This window comes from Fusarium oxysporum, chromosome XI (assembly GCF_013085055.1).
Source record: "Fusarium oxysporum Fo47 chromosome XI, complete sequence".
Taxonomy (NCBI): Eukaryota; Fungi; Ascomycota; class Sordariomycetes; order Hypocreales; family Nectriaceae; genus Fusarium; species Fusarium oxysporum.
This window is the reverse complement of record NC_072850.1, coordinates 930,647-952,235: the sequence shown is the minus strand read 5'-3', so window position 1 is coordinate 952,235 and position 21,589 is coordinate 930,647. Positions and strand designations below refer to the sequence as shown.

At 48.3% G+C, this 21,589-nt stretch overlaps 10 protein-coding genes and 2 non-coding genes across 12 annotated transcripts; 5 read left to right on the top strand and 7 right to left on the bottom strand.

The window, feature by feature from the left end:
- Positions 1-716: 716 nt before the first annotated feature.
- On the bottom strand, positions 717-1,237 carry FOBCDRAFT_286224 (uncharacterized protein; the record flags this gene model as incomplete). Its single annotated transcript, XM_059611683.1, has 2 exons — positions 717-956; positions 997-1,237. 2 exons carry the CDS (start codon positions 1,235-1,237, stop codon positions 742-744), a joined length of 456 nt encoding a protein of 151 aa, XP_059466163.1. The 3' UTR covers positions 717-741.
- A 1,983-nt stretch (positions 1,238-3,220) lies between these two features.
- On the top strand, positions 3,221-4,007 carry FOBCDRAFT_233433 (uncharacterized protein). Its single transcript, XM_059609927.1, has one exon. It carries the CDS (start codon positions 3,385-3,387, stop codon positions 3,640-3,642), a length of 258 nt encoding a protein of 85 aa, XP_059466162.1. The 5' UTR covers positions 3,221-3,384; the 3' UTR covers positions 3,643-4,007.
- A 106-nt stretch (positions 4,008-4,113) lies between these two features.
- On the top strand, positions 4,114-5,817 carry FOBCDRAFT_11155 (uncharacterized protein). The gene is made up of 4 exons (XM_059607716.1): positions 4,114-4,203; positions 4,256-5,163; positions 5,211-5,416; positions 5,464-5,817. Exons 1-4 carry the CDS (start codon positions 4,138-4,140, stop codon positions 5,724-5,726), a joined length of 1,443 nt encoding a protein of 480 aa, XP_059466161.1. The 5' UTR covers positions 4,114-4,137; the 3' UTR covers positions 5,727-5,817.
- Positions 5,818-5,876: 59 nt separating this feature from the next.
- On the bottom strand, positions 5,877-7,956 carry FOBCDRAFT_11159 (heterokaryon incompatibility Het-C). Its single transcript, XM_031192329.3, has 2 exons — positions 7,041-7,956; positions 5,877-6,991 (listed from the first exon to the last, which is right to left on the bottom strand). The coding sequence occupies exons 1-2, from the start codon at positions 7,926-7,928 to the stop codon at positions 5,909-5,911; spliced, it is 1,971 nt and encodes a 656-aa protein (XP_031031175.2). The 5' UTR covers positions 7,929-7,956; the 3' UTR covers positions 5,877-5,908.
- Positions 7,957-8,120: 164 nt separating this feature from the next.
- FOBCDRAFT_233425 (uncharacterized protein) lies at positions 8,121-10,160 on the bottom strand. Its single transcript, XM_031192325.3, has 8 exons — positions 9,706-10,160; positions 9,553-9,654; positions 9,266-9,505; positions 9,074-9,220; positions 8,911-9,022; positions 8,733-8,862; positions 8,466-8,684; positions 8,121-8,411 (listed from the first exon to the last, which is right to left on the bottom strand). Exons 1-8 carry the CDS (start codon positions 10,070-10,072, stop codon positions 8,193-8,195), a joined length of 1,536 nt encoding a protein of 511 aa, XP_031031171.2. The 5' UTR covers positions 10,073-10,160; the 3' UTR covers positions 8,121-8,192.
- Positions 10,161-10,512: 352 nt separating this feature from the next.
- Positions 10,513-11,894, top strand: FOBCDRAFT_233421 (beta-lactamase-like protein). Its single transcript, XM_031192324.3, has 3 exons — positions 10,513-10,779; positions 10,829-11,330; positions 11,381-11,894. Exons 1-3 carry the CDS (start codon positions 10,546-10,548, stop codon positions 11,665-11,667), a joined length of 1,023 nt encoding a protein of 340 aa, XP_031031170.2. The 5' UTR covers positions 10,513-10,545; the 3' UTR covers positions 11,668-11,894.
- Positions 11,895-12,226: 332 nt separating this feature from the next.
- Positions 12,227-14,056, top strand: FOBCDRAFT_170482 (glycoside hydrolase superfamily; the record flags this gene model as incomplete). The annotated part of the gene is made up of 5 exons (XM_031192323.3): positions 12,227-12,599; positions 12,657-12,711; positions 12,760-12,927; positions 12,974-13,114; positions 13,161-14,056. 5 exons carry the CDS (start codon positions 12,227-12,229, stop codon positions 14,044-14,046), a joined length of 1,623 nt encoding a protein of 540 aa, XP_031031169.3. The 3' UTR covers positions 14,047-14,056.
- Positions 14,057-14,725: 669 nt separating this feature from the next.
- On the bottom strand, positions 14,726-14,813 carry FOBCDRAFT_t242. Its single transcript has one exon. It is a non-coding gene; the product is annotated as a tRNA-Tyr (tRNA).
- Positions 14,814-15,111: 298 nt separating this feature from the next.
- On the bottom strand, positions 15,112-15,235 carry FOBCDRAFT_t241. Its single transcript has one exon. It is a non-coding gene; the product is annotated as a tRNA-Arg (tRNA).
- A 1,617-nt stretch (positions 15,236-16,852) lies between these two features.
- Positions 16,853-18,148, top strand: FOBCDRAFT_170481 (uncharacterized protein). The gene is made up of 3 exons (XM_031192322.3): positions 16,853-17,183; positions 17,237-17,724; positions 17,777-18,148. The coding sequence occupies exons 1-3, from the start codon at positions 16,953-16,955 to the stop codon at positions 18,078-18,080; spliced, it is 1,023 nt and encodes a 340-aa protein (XP_031031168.1). The 5' UTR covers positions 16,853-16,952; the 3' UTR covers positions 18,081-18,148.
- Positions 18,149-18,346: 198 nt separating this feature from the next.
- FOBCDRAFT_253974 (uncharacterized protein) lies at positions 18,347-20,133 on the bottom strand (the record flags this gene model as incomplete). Its single annotated transcript, XM_031192321.3, has 2 exons — positions 18,347-19,796; positions 19,889-20,133. The coding sequence occupies 2 exons, from the start codon at positions 20,131-20,133 to the stop codon at positions 18,356-18,358; spliced, it is 1,686 nt and encodes a 561-aa protein (XP_031031167.2). The 3' UTR covers positions 18,347-18,355.
- Positions 20,134-20,305: 172 nt separating this feature from the next.
- FOBCDRAFT_233412 (alpha-acetolactate decarboxylase) lies at positions 20,306-21,305 on the bottom strand. Its single transcript, XM_031192320.3, has one exon. The coding sequence runs from the start codon at positions 21,257-21,259 to the stop codon at positions 20,537-20,539; it is 723 nt and encodes a 240-aa protein (XP_031031166.2). The 5' UTR covers positions 21,260-21,305; the 3' UTR covers positions 20,306-20,536.
- Positions 21,306-21,589: the final 284 nt, after the last annotated feature.

Here is a 21,589-nt window from a genome sequence, read left to right as displayed (position 1 = left end):
AGTTTGAATGAATGACTTCCCAGCATAATTTCGTCCCTGTAATGATGAATTTCTCCTTTGCGATACCGAATGAGCGACGATAGATCCTCCCCCCTTGTGCTTCTTACTCTCCACTCTCCGCCCCACGATGACCAATCTTGAATGTCGTAACTGTAGGTCCTGTTTAGACGATAGGCCATCTCAAAACCTGTTGATAACGCAAAAGTGGTGGATTATGGTCTACTTATATAACGTCACTATGGTTGACTGGCCATTCCATTGACGCGCTTGGATTTATTCCTGAAGTCGTTGAGTTAGAACCCCAACTCCCGTCTTCTAGTTGCTAGGCCACGTCCGTCTTAATTCATGTTGTACAAAGTCCACACATCCCCAACTTGCTCTCCACCGAAGTAAATACAAGTAGAGTCTGTCGAGGACAAGCCCCCTCTACCCCGCAGCTACCTCGGTTCCCCCGTGCTCCCAATCCATGATCCGCGGGGCTTGCCTAAGTGGCTCCTCAAGGAGAGTCAAGAGCGAGCTCCAACGGCAACCTAGTTGAAAAAGGATCTGCTTCTGGCGCTTCTTGAGAAGGCAACCTAGACAAACCCTGGGATCACAGGCTGATGTCACAGGGGAATTCCACGGTAGCTGCGAAGGCACATATACAGATCAAGTGAGTTATTTGTGCAACCTGTTCAATTACAGTCAAAGAAGGAAGAACTTTACCGATCTAAGGAGAGCAGGTTCCATGAGACCAAGATGCTACATGACCCGAGCGAGAGTATCGCGACAGTCGTAAATTTCGACGGCCCCGAGAATGGCCTCGACAGCTGTTGCGACCATCCCATAACTGACTCTGGTAGTTCCTCCATTCATGTTGATGCACTTGTGAAGGCCGTGCCCCCTGCCGACTCTAGCCAGGTTATCATTGCTGATCAGGTCGCGACGGAGCGTGGTCCAGCAATCTCGACTACCAGCTAGATCCAATTCAAGCTGGATTTGAGAACCATCACTAACGCCTCGGGAGTCCTCGATTGATCCAGAGGCTGCACAAGTGGGCTGCAGCTGCAGCGTCGCCGTATACAGCGAGTCGATCATTCTTGGGCATTTGCTTGAAAGAACCGTTCAAAGCACAAACAGACAACGCGCCGGCGGCTGTGTTCAGTGCTTGTGCGCAGAGAGACTTAGAATTAAACTCATATGCGATAATGGACTCGCACTCCGAGACCTTTCGACTGAACCTCGGACAAGATGTCATGATTGCGATGGGTCACTGAAGGTTTAGTGTTACGATGAGATTGCAAAATTGCGAAGTTTGGTGAGAAGCGGTGAAGAAATGTTGAACTGTTTCGACGTCAACGATTTCATGGATGAGGGGTACATGCGAAGGCGTGCTGTACACGTATCATTGGCTGACTACAGTGCGGCATTTGTTAGTGTGTGTTAGGATATACCACTACATACAAGCTTTGCTCTCTCATCATCAAGTCTTCTCTATCCGTCGTTGTTGCTGCGAAAAGCCGATTCTATAGGCCTTGGGCCAACATCATAGCTCGGGAGATGCTTCACGCGCAAAGCTCGAATGACCATCGTAATTGCTTGTGAAAACAAAGGTCAAACAGCTTGATGCTGATTTCCATGACTGACTTGAGTATATGCATTGAGCTGAATGCGTCGGGCTTTATAATCCTCTGCGTTGTTAGTTGTAACGAGCCTTTGGCATTGGAAACTGCCATCGTTACCCAGCACAGTCTGTACCAGTCCTGCACCGTATTTGTAAGGAGGAACAATTAGATATTTTGGCCTTGACCAGCACGTTCAAGTCAATGGCTCATCCAACCTGCTCGCATCCGCTGCTCTTGTGAGAAACAACACAAATCCAAAGCCACCACGTTGAATTTGTCCGATTGGTTTCGGCGTAAAGCATGTAAGATCTCTGGAATTAAGTTTCTTTGTGTCCGACTGATCCGAAGTAGTGGTTTAATGACCAACATCGGCTATCCTCTCCCTTGCTAACCCTCCCTTTCAGCCTTCGACGCTGTAAGCCAACAAGCTCAATGATACCTTAGATCGGACGTCTCGACTACCTCCTGGGTGGCTATGCAGCAATCTTCCATATCAGAGACCATAAGCGAATGTTTTCAGCCTGAGTCTGTTTCAAGAAGGTCATTAAGTCAGCCCCATATCTAGCTCGTATCGCCAAGACTCTTCACGTGAATGGCACTTCTGATCAGCGTGAGTGCCGAAAACAAGCTTTCCAAGAGCCGTGAATTAAATCAACGTTCTCGATCGTCTGCCCCAAAGGACCATCTTTCTCATTATCATTGGCTATTGTTCTGCAATATGTGGAGCTCTCAATGTCTAAGCCTCATGATGATGACTACTATTTTCGATATTGACTTTCGGAACGTGCCGATAGTCCCCAAGCCCCGGTCAAGGGAGACGCTCGGCAGCGATATCCGCTCCGTTTTAGCCGCTCTTGCTGAGAAGTATCATGATGCGCTGTTTGGATCTGGACTGTTCGATTTGAGGGCATCAAAACTCCGAGGGTCTCGGAAGGGCGGTCGCTTGGGCTTTAAGGAAGACGCGTCAGCTCATAGCTTCTAACAGCTCACAGCTCTTGAAGATCTTCGGCGGTAAAGCTCCTAGGCTATGAGAGTGCTGATCTAAGATTGCTTTGTTTGTATCAACCCCATCATTCAGCAGCCTGAGGTCGAGCTTTGGACTTTCACTAGTAACGTAAACCTTCTGTGTTAACTTACCAGTACAAGGTCTTCTATCTACTTGTGAGATGGCGTATTCCTGTGCATTGCAATGACTGTAACAGAATTATGCTTGCCAATTGAAAGGGACACCGTTCCGGATGGAAATGGGAATAAAGGTCTAACAACTTGAAGCCTAGCCAATTTGATTGGACCTCTCGTAATCGGGCTGAAGCATAGCCCCAGGGGTGGCTTCAATCGAATCTGGGGTAATTTAGGGCGAAAGGGGCATTGCATTGTCAATTGGTAAAAGTATCGAATCGTGAATACGAACAATGCAAGGTAGCTCGGGAGTGACGGGATATTTCCCAACTTAAACAAAGGTTGACATAAAAGCACAGCTAGCTCTAGCAGTGGCAGTGCTCCATGTTTTTATGACAGCCCTGTCAGCTTCATTGCCGATCAGCCGTATAACCCCAGTGTTTGACTAAGAGGCCGATATCCGAGACGGGAAGTTTCAATACTCACATTGTACATGTGCTTGAAGTTCAAGTGAGCTTAGGGAGCTTCTGGATAAGCCAAGAGGTATATAGCCATATGAGCTCCCCAGCATCCTATTGTATCATTCACAACACCACTCTCTCATCTTTCCTTTCAACATAAACTAATTACAACCTCTCAACTACCAACTCAAACCTTCATCATGCTTCTCAACAAGGCTTTCCTCGGCGCTCTTCTCGCCATGGGCACAGTCACCGCCCTCCCCAACCCCGACGCTGAGCCCGCTGATCTCGAGGATCGCAGCATCCTTCACCACTGCGGCAAGCACGCTTCTTGGGATCACGCCAAGAGCGAGTGCGTGTGCCACGACTCCGGCAAGGTCTACACCAAGAAGCACCACAAGTGCAAGTGCCCCAAGGGCGAGAAGTGGCACCACATTGAGAAGAAGTGCAAGAAATAAACGCCTGCACTAGACATCCCTTTGAACGATCACAACAAGACCGCCTCGCTCGACATTCACCACAAAGCCTTCATATATACTCGGCCGAACTATATCGTATGGGCTGACAACTGGATCATTGGCTTTAAGGATTGGCGATGCGGCATGGTTGGCAGAAGGATCTTGGAAAGGGCATTATCTTATGTAACTTTAGTGTTTATGTATCGTGTCAAGAAACATATACCTTAAATCAAGGCTGATTGAGCTTCTGCGTCTTATTGCTTTATTTGCTTTGTCTTCAGGCTGAATAGCAATTATTTCTCATCCTCATGATGCCGAAGAGCCGTGCTACTGCATACTATGACCGAATATCAGCATCAAAAGCGTCTTAGTGCCATGAAATCATCAAGTCGGTCCGAATAACACAATTGATAAAAGATCTCAAGCTTAAGTCAAGAAAGTCTGGGGACCCCAGATTTTATTTCATTTGCAGGTTCTCATTCTTCAATATCTGACATGAAGGTCGTTACCGCTCATTTCGTTGCCGCTCTACTATCCTCCAGCGTGCTAGCATCAACATGTGTATGTGCCTTGGGGGCAAACATGATAAAATTATAATTGCTGACAGCTTCAGTGTCATCAATTAAAGGGGAGTCTCGGCGACAAAATCAGCTTTCCTGATACCAAAAGCTACAACGCCACGTTAACTTGCTACTGGTCGAAACAAGAGTCTGCGCTTCACCCCGATTGCGTCCTGCAGCCTACCACCGCCCACGATGTTGCCGTTGCCTTGAGGATAATCAGCACACAAAAAGATTGCAAATTCTCAATCAAGAGTCATGGTCATGCTCCTGCAGAAGGCTTCGCCAACTCCGACAGCGGCGTGACCATTGACATGACAACTCTCTCATCCGTGTCTCTGAACAAGAGGTCAACCATTGCAAGCATCGGCGCAGGCGCAAAGTGGCTTGGCGTCTATCAGCATCTTGACGGCTCAGGTGTTCAAGTCGCCGGAGGTCGAAACGGAAATGTCGGTGTTGGAGGCTTGCTCCTTGGTGGAGGAATATCGCATTTCACTACCAAAGTCGGATGGGCTTGTGATAGGGTGGTCAACTACGAGGTTGTACTCGCTAATGGCACTCTGATCAATGCAAATAAGAAAGAGAACTCAGACCTGTTCCTCGCTTTGAAAGGAGGGGGCAACAATTTTGGAGTTGTTAGCCGCTTCGACATTGAAACATTTCCGCAGGGCGACATATCTACAACAAGCATCTCCTACAATATTACCGAGAGGGGGAGGGTCTTCCAGGCTTTTACAGACTTACTTGATTCATCGACATACGATCCCGACGCGTCCTTGGTTACCAGTCTTCTCTACAGCTCAGCATCCAAAGGCTGGTCACTGTCAGCATCGGCTGTATACACGAAGCCCGTTTCCCAGCCAAAGATCTTCAAGGGTCTTTCAGATGTGCCTCACACGAAGCTGGTCAATAATATTACGACATTGGCAGAGTTTGCGAATGAGAAGGATACGCCGCCTTTGTGAGTTCCAACGTTGAGCTTGATTGAACGGGCTCTGACAGATCTAGGAACTGGCTTTTTGCGACATTGACTCTGAAGCCATCCGCACAAAATATGCAGCATATGTTTGAGACCCTCAACAACACTATCTATTCGTTCAACCCACAGGACGGCGTGACATGGAGTATCGCCTTTGAGCCGTTGGTAGCAGCGATGCTGGAAGGTTCTAAGCACACCAATGTCCTCGGCCTTAAAACAGCCCATGATGGCTATAGTAGGTACCCATTGAATCATCCCATGAACATCTGCTAACAATGATAGTTGTTCTTATCTCAGCGCTGTGGCCGAAATCGGCTGTTAACTCAAACGTTGAAGCAAAGGCCAAGGAGGTTCTGTCAGTATGGGAAGAGGATGCTCGTGCAAAGGGACTGCTGCAGAAGTTCCAGTACCTCAACTACGCTACGCCATACCAAAAGCCGTTTGAGTCATACGGAGCTGATGAGCTGGAATTTCTCAGGTCGGTCAGCAAAAGGTATGACCCTGCTCAAATCTTGCAGAAGAGAGTTGGTGGCTTCAAGCTCTGAGCCCAATGAGAAGGTCGCACCCCAAAAGGATATCGAGAGCAGCGACAGCACTCGTGATTCAGTGTATAGAAAAAGCATAAGGAGACAAGCTGTCAAGGCTTCCAAGCAAAGAGTCTAGTGTACATTTCGTGTATCTCATGTATCTCGATCTACCAGGTATCACATCTAGCTAACATCACATCCTAATCCCTCGACGCCTTCGCCTTCAATCCAAACGCACCAAAAAGCATCATGAAAACGTAAACAATCATCATATACAGACCTTCACCGATGTAACAAACCGCCGCAACGGGGTCGCCAGCGCCTCTTCTAACCGCGCCAAACATCCACTTTGCATCCTTCTTCGCTTCGCCAACAGCCCATGTCAAAGGTGACGGCTTAGCAGGTCTCTCCTTGATCTTGGGTCTTGAGCCAGGGAAATCAGCGACACCTTTCCTCTTCCCTTCGAGATCTTTGAGAGTGAGGGTGTGATTCTCGTGCTGGCGGTTGCGGACGCTTTCCTTTGTGAGCATACCTCGGATGGTCTCTTTTTCGGAGGCCGTGTTGTGGTTCCACCATTCTTCGACGGCGGTGAACATGTATTTCTGGATGGGTGTTTTGTGGCGTGGGAAGGCGGGATGATGCATGATTGTGAGGATCTGGCGGATTGTTTCTTCTTCGTTGCGGAATGGATCATCCCAGCATTTGACGACCTGTTGCGTTGTCCAGTTTGTCGTGACGGAGGAGACGAGACCAGCAGGCTGGTTGAGGACGTTGCTGAAGTGATCCTTTGAGATGTCCGAATGGCTCGGATCAGACCCGTCGCCATCGAGATAGACTTCGGCAGAAGTCGACTTCGCAGCTTCAGCATCAACACGTTCTTTCGCTGCCTTAAGCGCATTGCGCAACTGCATGATAGAGCTCTCAATCATGAGCGACAGATACTTGAAGACAAGCTGGTCCGTGTATTTGCCCAACTGCGTGCTCGACTCCTCCGACAGCGGGTCAGCATCATGCTGTTCCGTGCGTTCTTGTATCCATTTCTTGATTCGATCGTGGAGGTAGAAGATCGGTTCGATGGTCTGCCAAAGCTGATTGGCGTCGAGGCTGCTCGCGGCGGTTGAGCTTTGTTTTTCTTCTTCGGCTTTCTTGAAGAGCACGCCGACGGTCTCGAGCTGTTGGAGAATCGGGTCGTTCGTCTTGGAGGCTAGTTTGCTTATCGCTTGTATCGCGGCTTTGAGTAGGTCGAAGATGTGCTGGAAGGCGATTTCACCGAGGTTCAGTTCCTGTTGGCTGTCAGCATGGGCATGTGAAAGGAGGGGTCGGCTTGCGCACGTTCTCGAGATTCTGCAGTGAGCCTTTGCACTGGAGGATGGCCATGTCGTCGGCTTCACCAAGAATACTGTGAAAGATGTCGAGCATTCCGAAAGTGCCAGTGACGATGGGCGGTACCATGCGACTTCTCCATCGTGGCGTCTTGACGCGACAGGCTTCGCCGACAAAGGCAAAGACGTCGTGCTCGCCAAGTTCATGTAGGCAGAGTTCCGTAAAGTTGCTATGCGCCGAAAAGTCTTCGAGGGTATGAAGCGCAGCGCCAAGATGAATGAAAGCTTCCTTCTTCGACTTTGGATCCTTCTCGCGCCCAAGTCGAATGCACTCGCGTAGCTCTCGCGTGACGTAATCAGCAGACGTATCCCAGCCTTTGCCCGAGTTTGCGATGTAATTCTTCATGCCCGTCTTGGGGTCAAACTCGAGTTCGCGTGGATCCAAAGGCCCTCTCAACCTCTCGTCAATCTCCTTGGCATTACTCGGGTATCCCTTGGGGTTGTCGATATGCTCCACATGAGTGTAACATCCCAAGCGCTCGCGCGTCACCTCGAACTCGTCGGTCGCGAAGCCAAACTCCAGAAACCCCATGATGCTGACAATAGCCCTGAGAACAGGTTCCGGAACATTGTCAAGGCCTGTTGTATCGATGATTTGCGAAAAGTCTCGTAGCCAGTTCCCAAAGTAAATTTGTCGTCGCTCGAGAGTTGAAAATCTGTAGTGCGTCACGAAACTCGCTGGGAGGTACCGAAGGGCTTCGACGATGTCGCCATGACGCCAGACGTAACCGTTGAATTCGCTAGTGCCTGCTACTTCACCTGCTCCAAAGGCTGAGACGCGGTCGGCGAAGAGGAGGCATACGAAGGCGACGAGAAGAAGTCGTGTTGCCAATGCCATTTCCACGGAATGAGATGTGACGTCATAAATGCATTCAAGATTGACAAAAAGGAAGGATCAGCGTTGTCAATGTCTTGGTAAGGTTTTGTTTCCGGATTATTATAGCTCCGCACCGATTCATCAATCACGAGCATGAATCATGGGGCCACTTCATACACTAACGGAAATAAACAGAAATACTGCCGGTGATAGCTTCAATATTACGTCGGTGATTACACAAGGCTATTGTCAATTATGCACTTCGTCACAGTCTATAGTTGCTTTCTACAGCTTTGCACTCGCTGATAAAGTGAAGAGATTTCGGCCGTCATCAGCCCCGCTCACACGACCCTTCATACCAATCGGCTCTCCGTTAGTACTCACAAGAGTCGCCAATGTATGCTCATCACCATGGTTTGCAATGAATCTCTGTCCATTCTCAACCAGTCTTCCAATTACATGGCCGAGCTTGGGTCCCTTTCGATCATAGTCCACAGTATAAGTCTATAATCACGTAACGCGTTAGATAGATGTAAATGATTGGAGCATGGCACAAACCTCAATTACAGCTTCGCCTTGCGCTGTTGGGGTAAACGCTGGACCTTGAGAAACATCACCATTATCAAGAACTTCTCTGTTCACATAAGTGGAGACATTGCGCCGCGACTGAGCCGACAAACACAGAGCATGTTGCCAGGATAGAACTCCTCCGTTCGCAAGCACCAAGCCGGTTTGATGCTTTCGGCTTCGAATGACTCTTGTCATCTCCGCGATTGCCTGTCCAGAAACCTTAGATCATAATCCTCAGAGCACGAGAGATCTTACGTGAAGAGAGTAGTTGTTGCCTGCACCGCCAAAGGAAGTAAGGCCACCAAGTAAAGTGATAGGCTTGGCTGGTTTCTGAACATCGAGACCGACATGCTTACAAGCAAGTTTCGGGACGATGGGAAAGCACCTATCATCATGTGAGTTCCACCCCAATGCCCATTTTTCTTGAACTCACGAGTAGAAGTCGAAGCAGTCGATCTCGTTCTTAGTGAGCGCAGCGGATTCGAGAGCCTTGTCGATGGAGTACTCGATAGCAGGGCTTGAGAAGTAGTTGGCTCGCTCCCAAACTAGACTAAATATCAGCAATCACCTCATTTGAGGGGGGACAGTCGACTGACAATGTGAACTATCGTTCGAGCCAGCGCCGCCAGTGATGTACACCCATTTATCCTGGGGGACGCCTAGCTTGGTAGCATACTCAGCAGAAGTGATGATACAGGCCGCCGCCAAGTTTACACCATTAAAGGCATTCATCAACAATGGGTCTAAATAGTTAGCTGATAGTCAGAGTCCATGGCGAACATACATACAAGGTGTGCAGATCATCCGATTCTGCTTGGTTATCGTCTTAATAGCATCGACGTCTCGTGGTGTTTCGCCTGCTCTCCAACTGATCGGATGTTGACAGGCAATCTTGTCAAATTCGGCGTAAAGGGCTGCTGATTCATGATGATTCTCATGGAATGTTTGCTGGTTATGCTTTCTGTATGCGTTTTCGTATAGAGGGTATACTTGAATTGGCATTCCGATGGAGTGCGAGGCACCGACATCTTCATCCTATCAGACAGTCTCTAATAAGATTTGAGTTAAGGCTCACCTTTCAAGAGTGCAGGGTCACTCGGGCCATATAATTTTGCATCAGGAGACATCTCAGTCCATCCCGGTGGAGGAAGACGTCCAGCTTTCTGACACGCAAACACTGGCGCACATCAGCTAAAGGCTCTTCCATCCCAATCTCACATCAACTTACATGATGCTAACGCCTCTCCTCCTGTAACAACAGCTAACTTCGTTTCTCCGGCCGCCACTCTGGCGGCTGCTGCGTCGCACAGCAACGCAGGCGTATGACCTCCATGACTCGAGAGCTCAAGATGCGAAGGGTGAACGCCAAGTTTCTGGGCAAGATGCTTTGGTAGATCATCATATGTCCAAGACCACGGGGGAACAACAGAAATACTGTCTACATGGTTGATAACATCGACAGTTGTATCTTTTGCTGCATGGCGAATTGCTGATAAGATAAGCTCTGCTGGTTCGAGAGTATTTTCGAGGGTGAACTTCTTTTGGCGGATTTCTCCGACACCGATAATAATCGGGTCTTGAGGGGATGGAAACATGATGTCAATATTGCTTACTGAAAGTTGAAAAATAATATCACTGTATTTCACAATCGGTCTGCGTGATGCTGGTCGGTGTTTATTGCTGTATTCGGAGTTATGAGGGGTATTTTTAGCCTCGGCATCACACGGACCTTGCAAGTCTTACTCAGCGGGATCATGAGCATGAGGGATCGCCAAAGAAGCCCTCTTCCTCGGCCTGTTGTTTATTCTCCGTCTGCTCTTAGGTCATTAGAATATTTGTAAGAGAACATCATGAAATTGGGCTACCCATACAATATTGCTGCGATGATGGAGACAGCCGAGCTAAGAACATCTCGGACACTGTCAATAGCCGAACGCCGCAAACATCGTATTTCATGACTCAGAAAGGACTTGGCATGATACGATGGCTTCAAAAGTTGTTCATAAGACACGTTCTGCCCGTTAGAAAATGAGAATGAAATAGCACATCTAGTACTCTTTCTCTCAGTATGACGTCAAACCCGCCATCACTCATCGAAGTCGACAGCCTCGACGTTCATGTCTTGATCAATGATGAGATTGATCAAATCTCGCCGAGCCCAAACCCGCGGGTTCAGCATGCCCAATCCTTCGCCGGTGTCCCATTGAGCCCCGTGTCTGACCCCAGCTCTCGAGGAGGAGCTCGGTTGGAAATGCCAATGCGAAATATCTGTTGCGGCGCTCATGGCCTGTCCTTGTTTATCGTGAGATTGTCCTCTCTACTGCCAGTACCGTGTACTAAACCCTTGATAGACAGCGAAGAAGGACGATAAGTTTCACACGCTGCTTTTCGATGCCGGACCCGAGGAAGACGTTTTCGAGAAAAACGTCCAGAGACTCAAGCTCCCAATGACTGATATAGGTGCTATTGTTCTTTCGCATTGGCATAGAGATCACTCTGGTGGGCTTCTCTCGGCGATTCGGCTCGCCAGCAGCGGGAGGTCAGATGGCGATCAGGTCATTGTTGCGCTTCCTCCAGATAAGCCAGCATTCAGAGGAATTATGTTCGATCAACCTATTTCGCTAGAGGCAGACCCTACTGTGGGTGAGGTCAATAGTGCCGGTGGCAAGACAGTTGTCTTGGATGAGGCACGAACCATTCTAGATGATGCCTTTCTCATATCTGGAGAGATTCCGCGCCAGACAGAGTATGAAGGTGGCATCCCAGGTGGTGTTCGATATGATCCGGCCAAGGATGAATGGATCAAGGACGAGTTGATCATGGAAGAGCGGTTTGTCATGTGTAAGCTCAAAGGTAAGTCCCTCTCATCTCTCAATCAATCACCGTATCTAACGTCTTCGCAGGCAAGGGCCTGGTCATCTTCACTGGCTGCAGTCACGCCGGCCTCATTAATATTGCCAGGCATGCTAAAACCATCGATAACAGCCCTATCTACGCCATCGTTGGCGGCTACCACCTCGCAGATGCGTCGCCTGATAAGATGGAGCAGAGCATGAAGGATCTCAAGGATCTCAAGCCGGCTTTGCTGATGCCAGGACATTGTACTGGATGGAGGTTTAAGGGGCTTATTGAGAAGGAAATGCCAGGTCAGATGGCTCCAATTTTTGGCGGAACAAAGTATACACTGTAGACAAGCACCTTTCATCCTTTTTGGTCTTGAAAGATGTCCTACATATCTCGGCGGGGATGGTCAATGCTACTCTCAACGTGCTGGGTAGCTAAATGATTCAACGGTTGAATGAACACATGACCATTTGATCGCCTAACAAACCGTGAGTGCATCTTCCATTCGGTCTCAGTTCAGTTTCCGTACACTTAATCTTGATCCTCTTCGCCCCGTTTCGGGATGTAACGTCAAACAAGAACAGGGAGGGGTTCCCCGCAGGTAAAATACCCCATGCGTCGGTGATCGACATACCTTAACGCAAAATCAAGATGCGCACCTATTAGCAATTGAATCTGTGATCGTATGTTAGCTCGTGAGGTAGCCGCACCTATCGAATCGTGAGTATGGTGTCATGAGTTTCCATTCTCGTCCCGTCTGCATCTAAGACCCAAAAGTTTGATGGGTAAAAGCCTGGAATCCGGGTTGAATACGCGCTTTCATGGACAGAGCGAGTATAAGAGTGATACAACTTTCCTTGGGATGCTTCTCAGCGTGCATTGATTATTCTCCTCTCGTCATCAATATGGCTTCCCTTGTATTTGCCGCGCTTCTTGCCAGCGCAAATGGCAAGACCGTCAAATCTCCCACTCCACCAATGGGATGGAATAGCTACAATCACTACAATTGCCGGCCGTCCGAGGACATCATCAAAATTAATGCTAAAGGGTTGGTTGATCTTGGTTTCAAGGATCTCGGCTACAGCATCGTCACCGTCGACTGCGGATGGCCTTCGCGAGACCGAGATAGCAAAGGAAGACTACAATGGAATGAGACTCTGTTCCCATCGGGTCCTAAAGCTCTTGGAGAGTATATCCATGATCTGGGTCTAGAGTTTGGTCTTTACTCGGGAGCTGGATATTTACAGTGCGGTTCAACTGACATTCCTGCTTCTCTTGGTATGCGCATCGTACAGCTGGTCATAAACTCTTCGGTGCACTAACTGGCTACGATAGACTACGAGGAGATTGACGCAAAGTCATTTGCCGAATGGGGAGGCGACACCCTCAAGTAAGACTACCTCTCACTTCCGAATTCGCATCTACTGACAATCTCCAGATACGACAACTGTTACGCGACATCCAAGACCAACATGGTCGACGCTGACTCAGCTGAGGCAAAGAGCCCCAACCGCTTCATTAAGATGGCTGCGGCTATCAATGAGACTGACCGCGACATCAAGTACTTCCTCTGCCAATGGGGTATTGGTGAAGATGTTCCTCAATGGTAGGTTGTCGCAGCAAATTGCAGTTCTTCTTCTGACAATAATCAGGGCTGCTCCTCTAGGTAACTCATGGCGAATGAGTAATGATATTTTCAATGCCTGGAGAGCAATCTGGCGCATTACTAACCAGGTTGTCGCTCACGCCAAATACAATGGGCCAGGCGCTTTTGCTGATATGGACATGTTAATGTGAGCTGCGACGCCAACCCTTCTCTACATCTACTAACCACTGTAGCATCGGTCTTGGTGCACTTTCACACGATGAAGAACGTTTCCACTTCGGCTTCTGGTCCATGATGAAATCTCCCCTCATCATCGGCGGCGTAATGGACGCCAAGCAAATACCTGCCGAATCTCTCGAGATTATGTCCAACAAAGAAGTCATCGCCATCAATCAAGATCCTTTAGCAGAAGCAGCGAAGCTCGTTATCCGATATACCGAGGAAGAGTGGGATATCTGGGCTGGGAACCTCTCTTCTAACCGCAAAGTCCTCGGCGTTTTGAACTGGAAGAACGAGACCCAGACAGTGAAGGTCGATCTGTCGCTGATTGGGGTTGACAAGGCGGCGGCACGAGACGTATGGGCTCATGAGGATCTTAGCATCTCGGGTATCCAGGAATTTAAACTTGCGCCTCATGAGTTACGACAGCTTATCTTGTCCGACATCAGTCCGGCTTCACCTCCCAAGGCCGCGGGTTACTATTCAGCTCAGGACGCGACTCTCTCGGGTTCAGCTTCTCTCGTCAACTGCAAAGACACAGAATGTCTTCCAACTCACAAAAAGGTCGGATCCATCGGCAAAGATGCTAAAGTGACCTTCAAGTCAGTCAGTGCACCCAAGGACGGTTCAGTCTATCTTGGCATCGATTACATCAATCATGAGTACCATCACACGATCGGCGATTGGGAGACAAACTCCCGGAACATGTCAATCTCGGTCAACGGAGAAGATGCAAAGCGATGGGCGTTCCCGAATGCTGGAGGCGATTGGTTCGAGAGCGACCGGCTCACAATTCTTGTTGATGGGTTCAAGAAGGGAGATAGCAACGAAGTGACCTTCACTGCGTCGGCTTCGGGCAATTGGGCGCCTGATCTGGTTGGATTCGAGGTTCTGGAATAGTCGAGAGGACCGCATCATAGCAGCCATATGTTTTGACACATAGAAGTAAACTTCGGGGCTTACATATACTTAAAAAGCTGTTTCAGTGATCCTGCATTGCTTTGTGTCTCACAAGGATGATGTCCTGTCCTTCTGGTCCAGATGATCCCTGTCGGGTTTGGCTCCGATGGCGGGACATCATTTTGAGTAGAATACCCTGCAGTTGAGCAGCGAAGTAAAAAGAAATCGGGCCTTGTACGAGAGAAAAATGCTTCAGCTTACAATGGAAAACTAAAGAATGAGAATAGCTGCCTTTGAAGTACTTGTGACCTATCTAATTAAGCGTGCTTTGCTTTAAATGGATGTTATGAAGTCGAAATTGATCTCGCATGCTCCGTTGATTGTGGTTAACTAAATAGCTATTGGGAAAAAACAGTACCTCGAATTGGATGCCACAGAGGAAAGATAACACACTGTCTCAGGATAAAACATTATTACAAGTCATTATTTGAATGTAGGCTATTTATAAAATGAGTAATTCTTGCGTGGATTACCTATGACGAATGGTTTACAAGGTCATTATTATGGCTAAGTCTCGGGTAATTGCCGAATGACGCCCACTGCGGCAGAATGGCCTCAAATTGTTAAGCGAGACGGAACAAAACACCAAGATAAAATCCGTCAAAAATGCAAAAGAAAATCCCCGAAACCTGGATCGAACAAGTGACCTTTCGGTGAGATGTGTTATCAATTACAGCCGAACGCTCTTCCAGCTGAGCTATTCGGGGATTGTTGGTGAAGGGGCGCCGCAATTTGCCAAGATGTCGACAGCCGACACTGACGATCGCAGTATTCCATTCCTTTGATGCATGTTACTGTCGATAACGTTTCTATTTTGAGTGCGACTTGAGCGTATCAGGAGTGCATGTCAGTACCAAAGAGTTTCGATGTCAACAGAGCAAGACACCTGGCTCCCAATCCTGGCAAGGCCATTGTGCTAGACAGGCAGAACTGAACGCAAAAAGAATCATTGCACGGCAAGAGTTACGATATGGGCAAATAAAAATAAGCAAAAAATGATATAGCTAGCAGCTATCAGTTTCGATCTGATGACCTCCGGGTTATGAGCCCGGCTACGGGAATTGTTAGTGCATGTTTGAGATGAGAAGATTCGAAATCACATACCGCGCTTCCACTGCGCCAAGCTGCTTTCTTGCGATGTTTTGCCGAGTTGTTTTTGCGCTCTATCAAGGGTCTCGTTCCGCGTACCACTTTACAATCCGGCTTTACTGTCTTTTTGATTGCGGGGTCTCGCTTGGATTTAACAGTTCGTTTGTTAAACACATGCATTAAACTCGGGCAGAGAGTCGTTGTCTACAAAACCTTCAGTGGCATCCATGGACAACGCGTGACGTTGTCTCCAAGGGTATTTTTCAGCTCGCTTAGCACTGACCATCGTGACAGCTTCTTGAGACGAAACGATGTAACGATGTCATATGATCGGGCAACCTTCCGGACAAGGATCATCTACCTGTCAATATCTTTCGGCCGATTCTCGTGAGCGATACCATTAGCCGGGAAAGATGCACCCGAAGGCCCTGACTAACTCCTCTCCTTAATCTGACGAGTTGCTCCAAATGTGGATAGCGAGTCAATGCGACTCGGAAGACTACTTGCGGAGGAGACGGGACCCCTTTTTCGGGAGCACGTGGATTTTCTTGTTCAACGGCGCACGGCTGGGCTTGATACGAGTTGCCCGATTATTACCGTTTGCGCTTGAGTCAGGACGATCCGAAGTCTTATGATTGCGGGTTTAGCGATCAGGAAATTCCAATGCTGCTAGCCGGAGAAAAGAATCCTGTAGTTCCTTTGGCGAACTTTTGTGCAGATTAGAGCGCTGACTCGGAGGCTTTTTAGCTCAAATAGTCTGGCTGACAGTTTGGCTGCATTATCGATTTTGAGTCAGGGCCAAGAACATCAAGACAAAAGGCCCTTGCAAGTAAGTAGACGGAAACGTCAATCACTTGGCTCGGAAAACATGATGCAAAATTTGAGAAATTGAAAATGGAGACAACAAACAAGAAATACCAAGCTATTATGTATTAGGCACGAAAAGGAAGCAACTGGTGACATATAAGAACCATAATAAATCATCGTCTTCCCCGAGGGGCCCCATAAAATGGATTTGGAGCTGAATGTCCAAGGGCCAAGGATTATCCGCCAACCGTTTCCCTCTGCCGCAACCGTCTACGCCCGTTCCCAGGCGATTGAGCGAGTCAGTCGAGGCACAAGCGACGACATTACTGAGATTTCGTTGGTAGATCGCCCTCATCCCTGTCTTGGCCTAGTTCCCCTTTGAGACTTAGTCTAGAACGAATTTCATGCCAGGCCCTAGACTCAAAACTTTAGCCAAACTTTATTGACGAGCCAAAATGCGTGATTGTCTTTATGTAAGGAGATGTTTGATGGGAGATGAAGGGTTGGGGAATAGGGAGGATCGTCATGGATCTTTTGTATTGTTGGTGGTTGCAGACGGGTGAGACAATGGAAAGAGATCATCGATTTGGGATCGTTAATGAGGCTCAGCCACATGTTCCAGACTGAGATACATACCAGCTGATCATGAATCGAACACCAAGCCCTCTTCCCCGACAATAGTCTCCTTCCCCAGTGACGGTAGTGGAACATCCTTCGCGCGTGTCAAACCTCAGCCTACCCCAGCCAAGCCTAACCACACGCAGACTGGCAAGGAACACAGACGGTTTAGCAGAAAACGCCATCTCCATGGTCCCCTGCCTCCAGTCCCTTTTAGACTCTGCCACGCTCTGCGCACACACATAAGATCAGCGCAGCTGTCTCTCCCCCGTCCTGTCAGTGTCTCGCAAGTTGAGCTTTTCCCTGGGCTTGGCAGGCTGACTCGAACGACCATGGATTACTTCGAGGTATGCTGGTCGATCTTCAGCACCATCTGTCTCGTCAATGTTGTTTTTGGTATTTTGGTCTGTGAAATTACTACGTTTACTGTTTTAGCTGCCGTGCCGATCTTTTCGTCTGCGGCGGGAGCTATTGCGAATGGGCTCTGCTATTATGTTTACTACCTGAAGAATCCCGTCATCAATGAGGTGGTAGCGGCTGTGTTCTCAGACTTCTTCTGGCTGGTATGATACCCTCTCGACTAATTTAAAGTGAATGTTACTGACTAGACCAATAGTTGCAAGAAGCGAGTCTGTTGCTGTACAGTTATATCATCCTGCAACGAGTTCTCCGACCGAAGCAATGGCGCGTCTTTTCCATTCTCTTCTGGACACTCATGGTCTTGACGGCGATCACCCGAGTCTTCATTGCAATCTATCGCGCCAAGTTTTTGATTGAGGGTGTCGCTGAGTTCGAAGTCATCATCAACTATCTTCACATTGGCTACTTTACCTTCATGGCCATCTCCGAATGCCTCAGCGCATATTTCCTTGTCGTCATTTTCGCCTCAGCCAAGACAGCCAGTATGAGCGCTGCTCTCAAAGTCGGTCTCTTGCGATATTTGACCCGCAGTACTGAAATGCGTGTCGCTTTCTTGGCTGTACTCGGAGTCGTACGAACTATCATTCATCCGTTTCAAACTCCGGGTCAAAAGGCTGTCAACATTGCCAGTCAATTGGATCGCTTCCTCTACGCTCTGTTCTGTCTATATCCGATTGTTCTATAGTAAGTCCAGTCCCACGGAAATTATTGTTGCTACAAAGCTAACTGAGTGCAGCTTCGACACCCTTGCATCCAAGCTTCGCTTCAATGAGGATCGATCGATATATACACATAGTGACCAAGCCGCTGCTGGTAATCGCTACGGCTTGAGCACCCAGACAAGATGCTACACGACAACGAAGTCCAATTACGCCTCGAAGATGTACGGGGCGGATACTCCAGGAGATAGAAATGCTTCGCAAGAGCAGATTGTCCCAGCCAATGGGTCTACCCGCTCCGGGGTATCGGAAGTTGAGATGGAGGACATGGATGTCGAAGGATTTGTTATTAGAAAGACGACTGAGGTCACAGTCACATAGTTATTTCACGGCCTATATCACGCCGGACAATACCATAGATTTCTTAATATATAATTGTGCAAACAATGCTACCTCACAAGCTTTTAGAAGTGACCGCGATGGATACCGTAGACGAGGCAAGAAAAGCGAGGACCTATGTCCCAAACGATGGAATGACCTAGATAAGTTTAATGTAACTTGTTGTATATTAAGAGTAACTAAGAGAGTTCGTAAGATGACTCTAAGCTACCTGTGATGAGCTTAATATAACTTCAATGTCGTTCAAAGTAAGGTGCTCAACTTTGAGACCAGCACATACGCCCATCATTTGCAATGGACCAAGCCTCACTACCGACAGCAACCGTGGAATAGAAGAGATGCCCAGGATCGTACTTCTTCTTTATCTTCAGTAGATTATCATAATTGACTCCGTAGAAGGTCTCTTGCCAATCTTTCTGTTGAAAGTCTGCCTCGTTGATATACGCTCCAGCGCCAGGCGTTGCAGCCTCAATGATGGGTTGGATCTCCTCCGTCATTCTCTTCTGTGTAGCCAACATCTCCTCCCATGGGGCTTCATTATCCCACGGAAGCGTCAAAGAAACTTGAACGATGGAATCTCGCCACTGGGGCAGTACTGAGTTGGCGTCGTTGACCCCGAATCTGGATACGTTGAGACCAACGCCAATGTAGATGACTCCCATCTCAGCGAGCTTCCGAGCTGTTGGAGAGAAGTCCTTCAGCTTGCTGCGTGGCAGTAAGCGACCTCCGAAGAGTTGTGTTCCTACTTGGATGTTGCCAGCTGGGAGGGGACCCCAGTAGTGATCGTAATGCTCGTAGTAACTTGGGAAGTGCGTAAAGTTCGGTTCGAACTTGATGCCCAGATCAGACAAAGAATCGGCGAGAGGCTGAAGGATCTGCTTGACTTCGGCCTCGGTCTTGTCGTACGCTGTCAGAGCGGGGATCTGAAGGAATGAGTCGGAGAAGAAGTAGATGATCATAACCCTAGAGTCAACAATCTTGGGAAGAGCAGCATGGAAAGCATCGATGGCCTTATATATGAGCTCTGGCCTTCCCTCAGGTGCAGTGACAAGAAACTTGGCTCCACTGACTTGAGCTTCTGGATGAGCCCGTACAGTTGCTGAGATAATGACGCCATAGTTTCCTGTACCACCACCGCTCATAGCCCAGTATAAGTCGCTGTTTTCACTTCTGCTCGCTTTGACAAACTTTCCATCGGCAGTAATGACATCAAATTCGAGGGTGTTATCCGCTGCCAAGCCGAAATTGGTACTTAGTGCTGAATGGCCGCCTCCTTGGGTATATCCTCCCGCAAGACCAACGGAGGGACATTCTCCCGTAACAACGACTAAATTCTCAGCATGGGCTGCTGCAAGTGCTTCGAAACCTTGAACGCCGGCGCCGACCTTAAGAGCCTTTCCTTGATAATGATCGTCATTCCAGTCGATGACTTCAGTGCCCTTTAGGTAGTGAGTCCAAACAGCAAGAGATCCAGCACCAGTTGAGCGGCCGAGATAATCATGACCTGTGTTGCGGATGACAAAGCGTATATTACTCTCCTTGGCGAACTTCAAGGTCGCTGCGACATCCTCTGCGGACGTGGTGTTGACAGCATATCTGACGTAGTTGCCCAGGGTGCACGGCTTGTCCCTGGGCTGAAATGGGTCACAAGACTGGTTGGCGAACAGAGGTGCCATCATGGATGAGGATGACTCCGTACTGATATATGTCAGCAGGCAATTTGATGCATTGAAGCAGGTCACGGTACCGCACGGAATGACTGGAGCGGGATCTAACCGGGGAGAACTTACTGAACTGACGAATAGAGCCATTCATTCTGCAGGCGTTCACACTCTTCACCATCATATTTTGGATCATGACATGGACTTCCCAGCGGAACGGTAGCAACCAATCGACCACCAACGGTACTATTAAGGTGACTCCATTCATCATCAGAAGGCCAACAAGAGTCACCAGGGAAGCATTTGCAGTCTGATGCCGTGGCTTTACAGCCAGCTGCACCGAGCAGCAGAAACGGAATGACAAGGCTGTGCATTGTTGCTAGAGATAACCGATGGTAAATAAAAATCTCTCATCGGCTCAATAGGCGGTAAGGATGCATGAAGTAGCCGTCTTACTCAGATTTTCACTCTTCCCCGCAAAGGTGCTTTTGTTTCTTTTGCTGCCCCTGTCAGCCAAGCATATTGATGTGGAGAACGATATTGGTGTTACTGAGCAGGGATGACTCTGCATTGAAGATCTTTACAACTTTATCGTAGGCAGAGGGAAAGATCGACAGCTGCTTATAATACAAAATTCCCAGAATCTATGATCTAGATAAATCTGAAATGGAGGAGCAAGCATCTATAGAGACTCTTCGACTTTCCAAAATCTATACAAGGCGCCTGTTGTTCCAAAGGCGCGTTAGCAATAGTCAAGCACATCAGCCTCTTTTAGACCTAACCCTCAACCGCAGCTATTCCTTCATCATCTCGAACCAATTTGGCTTGATTATAGGCATCATCATCCGTTGGCAATTGCAGGTTGACTGCTGCAATGCGAGCTGCGCTGACCTGCAAATCGCTATCACCTTCCAATGCTAGCACATGACCACCAGTGTCTCTGGTTGCCGACAGGAAGTGTAGGTGATCTCCAGCAACACTGATTCCCTGCATAAAAGATGGTGATCTAAACCCAATGATTGTACCCTTGATGTCGTGGAAGGTATGCGAAGCTTGTCGCTTTCCAAGCTCGGCAAGACTCTCGCCTGGTGATTGCTGTCCTCCGACCGTCCTTACAGTGACTGATTTGAATGTGCCTTCGATTCTGTAGACCAGATAGTGATTGGCCGTCGCAGGAAGAAGCTGAGACAGAGTCTCTGTAAAGGAATCCTTGCTCGGTATTTGTTTTGAAGCAGTAACGGTCGGCTTAAAATCCGTGATCATCGCAAAAGGCGCCGTCTGTTCGGCGCATGCATCTTTGTCCAGCGCTATGACAGAACCATCAGGCTTCATATCATAAATAATCCCATCAAGAATGATCATTTCGCCAACCATGTGTCGAAAGGTGCCAAGGCCGTGGTCACCATGTGTGAGGAGTTCCGCAAGAGTAATTCCTGTCTCGGCGACCCCATCCATGAGGGCTGAGACAACGGAATATTGGAAAAGGTGATTGGACGGCATTTTGGTGTGTGATGTGATATGTGAGATGGTGTTGAGTGAGTGAGAGGCACAGCTTGTCCTTGGTTGAGAAAGTTGCACGACTGCGGGGTCTTAATAGCCCAATCAAATTACGAATTCTGGATCAAGACGTCATCAGAAATGACAGAGATCAGCTCAATCAACGAAGAGATTGTACCGAGAATTAACAAGAGATGCCAATGGCTTCGGGCGAGCAGATACAATATGACCTTTCACTTTATGCTTCAAAAACATAAAGAGAAAGTTAGAAAGATTGAGGCAATAATTAACTGCTGGGTTGAACAGCCTTTGTGTCTGCGAGATACTGCAACT

Bases quoted from the DNA above. Each gene is read 5' to 3' on its own strand.
- FOBCDRAFT_170481 (XM_031192322.3), top strand. From the start codon at position 16,953: ATGGATTACTTCGAGGTATGCTGGTCGATCTTCAGCACCATCTGTCTC. The intron at 17,184-17,236 runs GTATGATACCCT...CTAGACCAATAG, and splicing joins TCTCAGACTTCTTCTGGCTG to TTGCAAGAAGCGAGTCTGTT. The intron at 17,725-17,776 runs GTAAGTCCAGTC...AACTGAGTGCAG, and splicing joins CTATATCCGATTGTTCTATA to CTTCGACACCCTTGCATCCA.
- FOBCDRAFT_233433 (XM_059609927.1), top strand. From the start codon at position 3,385: ATGCTTCTCAACAAGGCTTTCCTCGGCGCTCTTCTCGCCATGGGCACA.
- FOBCDRAFT_233412 (XM_031192320.3), bottom strand. From the start codon at position 21,259: ATGCCGTCCAATCACCTTTTCCAATATTCCGTTGTCTCAGCCCTCATG.
- FOBCDRAFT_233425 (XM_031192325.3), bottom strand. From the start codon at position 10,072: ATGTTTCCATCCCCTCAAGACCCGATTATTATCGGTGTCGGAGAAATC. The intron at 8,863-8,910 runs GTGAGTTCAAGA...ACATGATGATAG, and splicing joins GACTGCTTCGACTTCTACTC to GTGCTTTCCCATCGTCCCGA. The intron at 8,685-8,732 runs GTAAGATCTCTC...GTTTCTGGACAG, and splicing joins GCAACAACTACTCTCTTCAC to GCAATCGCGGAGATGACAAG.
- FOBCDRAFT_11155 (XM_059607716.1), top strand. From the start codon at position 4,138: ATGAAGGTCGTTACCGCTCATTTCGTTGCCGCTCTACTATCCTCCAGC. The intron at 4,204-4,255 runs GTATGTGCCTTG...TGACAGCTTCAG, and splicing joins GCGTGCTAGCATCAACATGT to TGTCATCAATTAAAGGGGAG. The intron at 5,164-5,210 runs GTGAGTTCCAAC...TGACAGATCTAG, and splicing joins GAGAAGGATACGCCGCCTTT to GAACTGGCTTTTTGCGACAT.
- FOBCDRAFT_11159 (XM_031192329.3), bottom strand. From the start codon at position 7,928: ATGGCATTGGCAACACGACTTCTTCTCGTCGCCTTCGTATGCCTCCTC. The intron at 6,992-7,040 runs GTGCGCAAGCCG...GACAGCCAACAG, and splicing joins CACTGCAGAATCTCGAGAAC to GAACTGAACCTCGGTGAAAT.
- FOBCDRAFT_233421 (XM_031192324.3), top strand. From the start codon at position 10,546: ATGACGTCAAACCCGCCATCACTCATCGAAGTCGACAGCCTCGACGTT. The intron at 10,780-10,828 runs GTGAGATTGTCC...AACCCTTGATAG, and splicing joins ATGGCCTGTCCTTGTTTATC to ACAGCGAAGAAGGACGATAA. The intron at 11,331-11,380 runs GTAAGTCCCTCT...ACGTCTTCGCAG, and splicing joins TGTCATGTGTAAGCTCAAAG to GCAAGGGCCTGGTCATCTTC.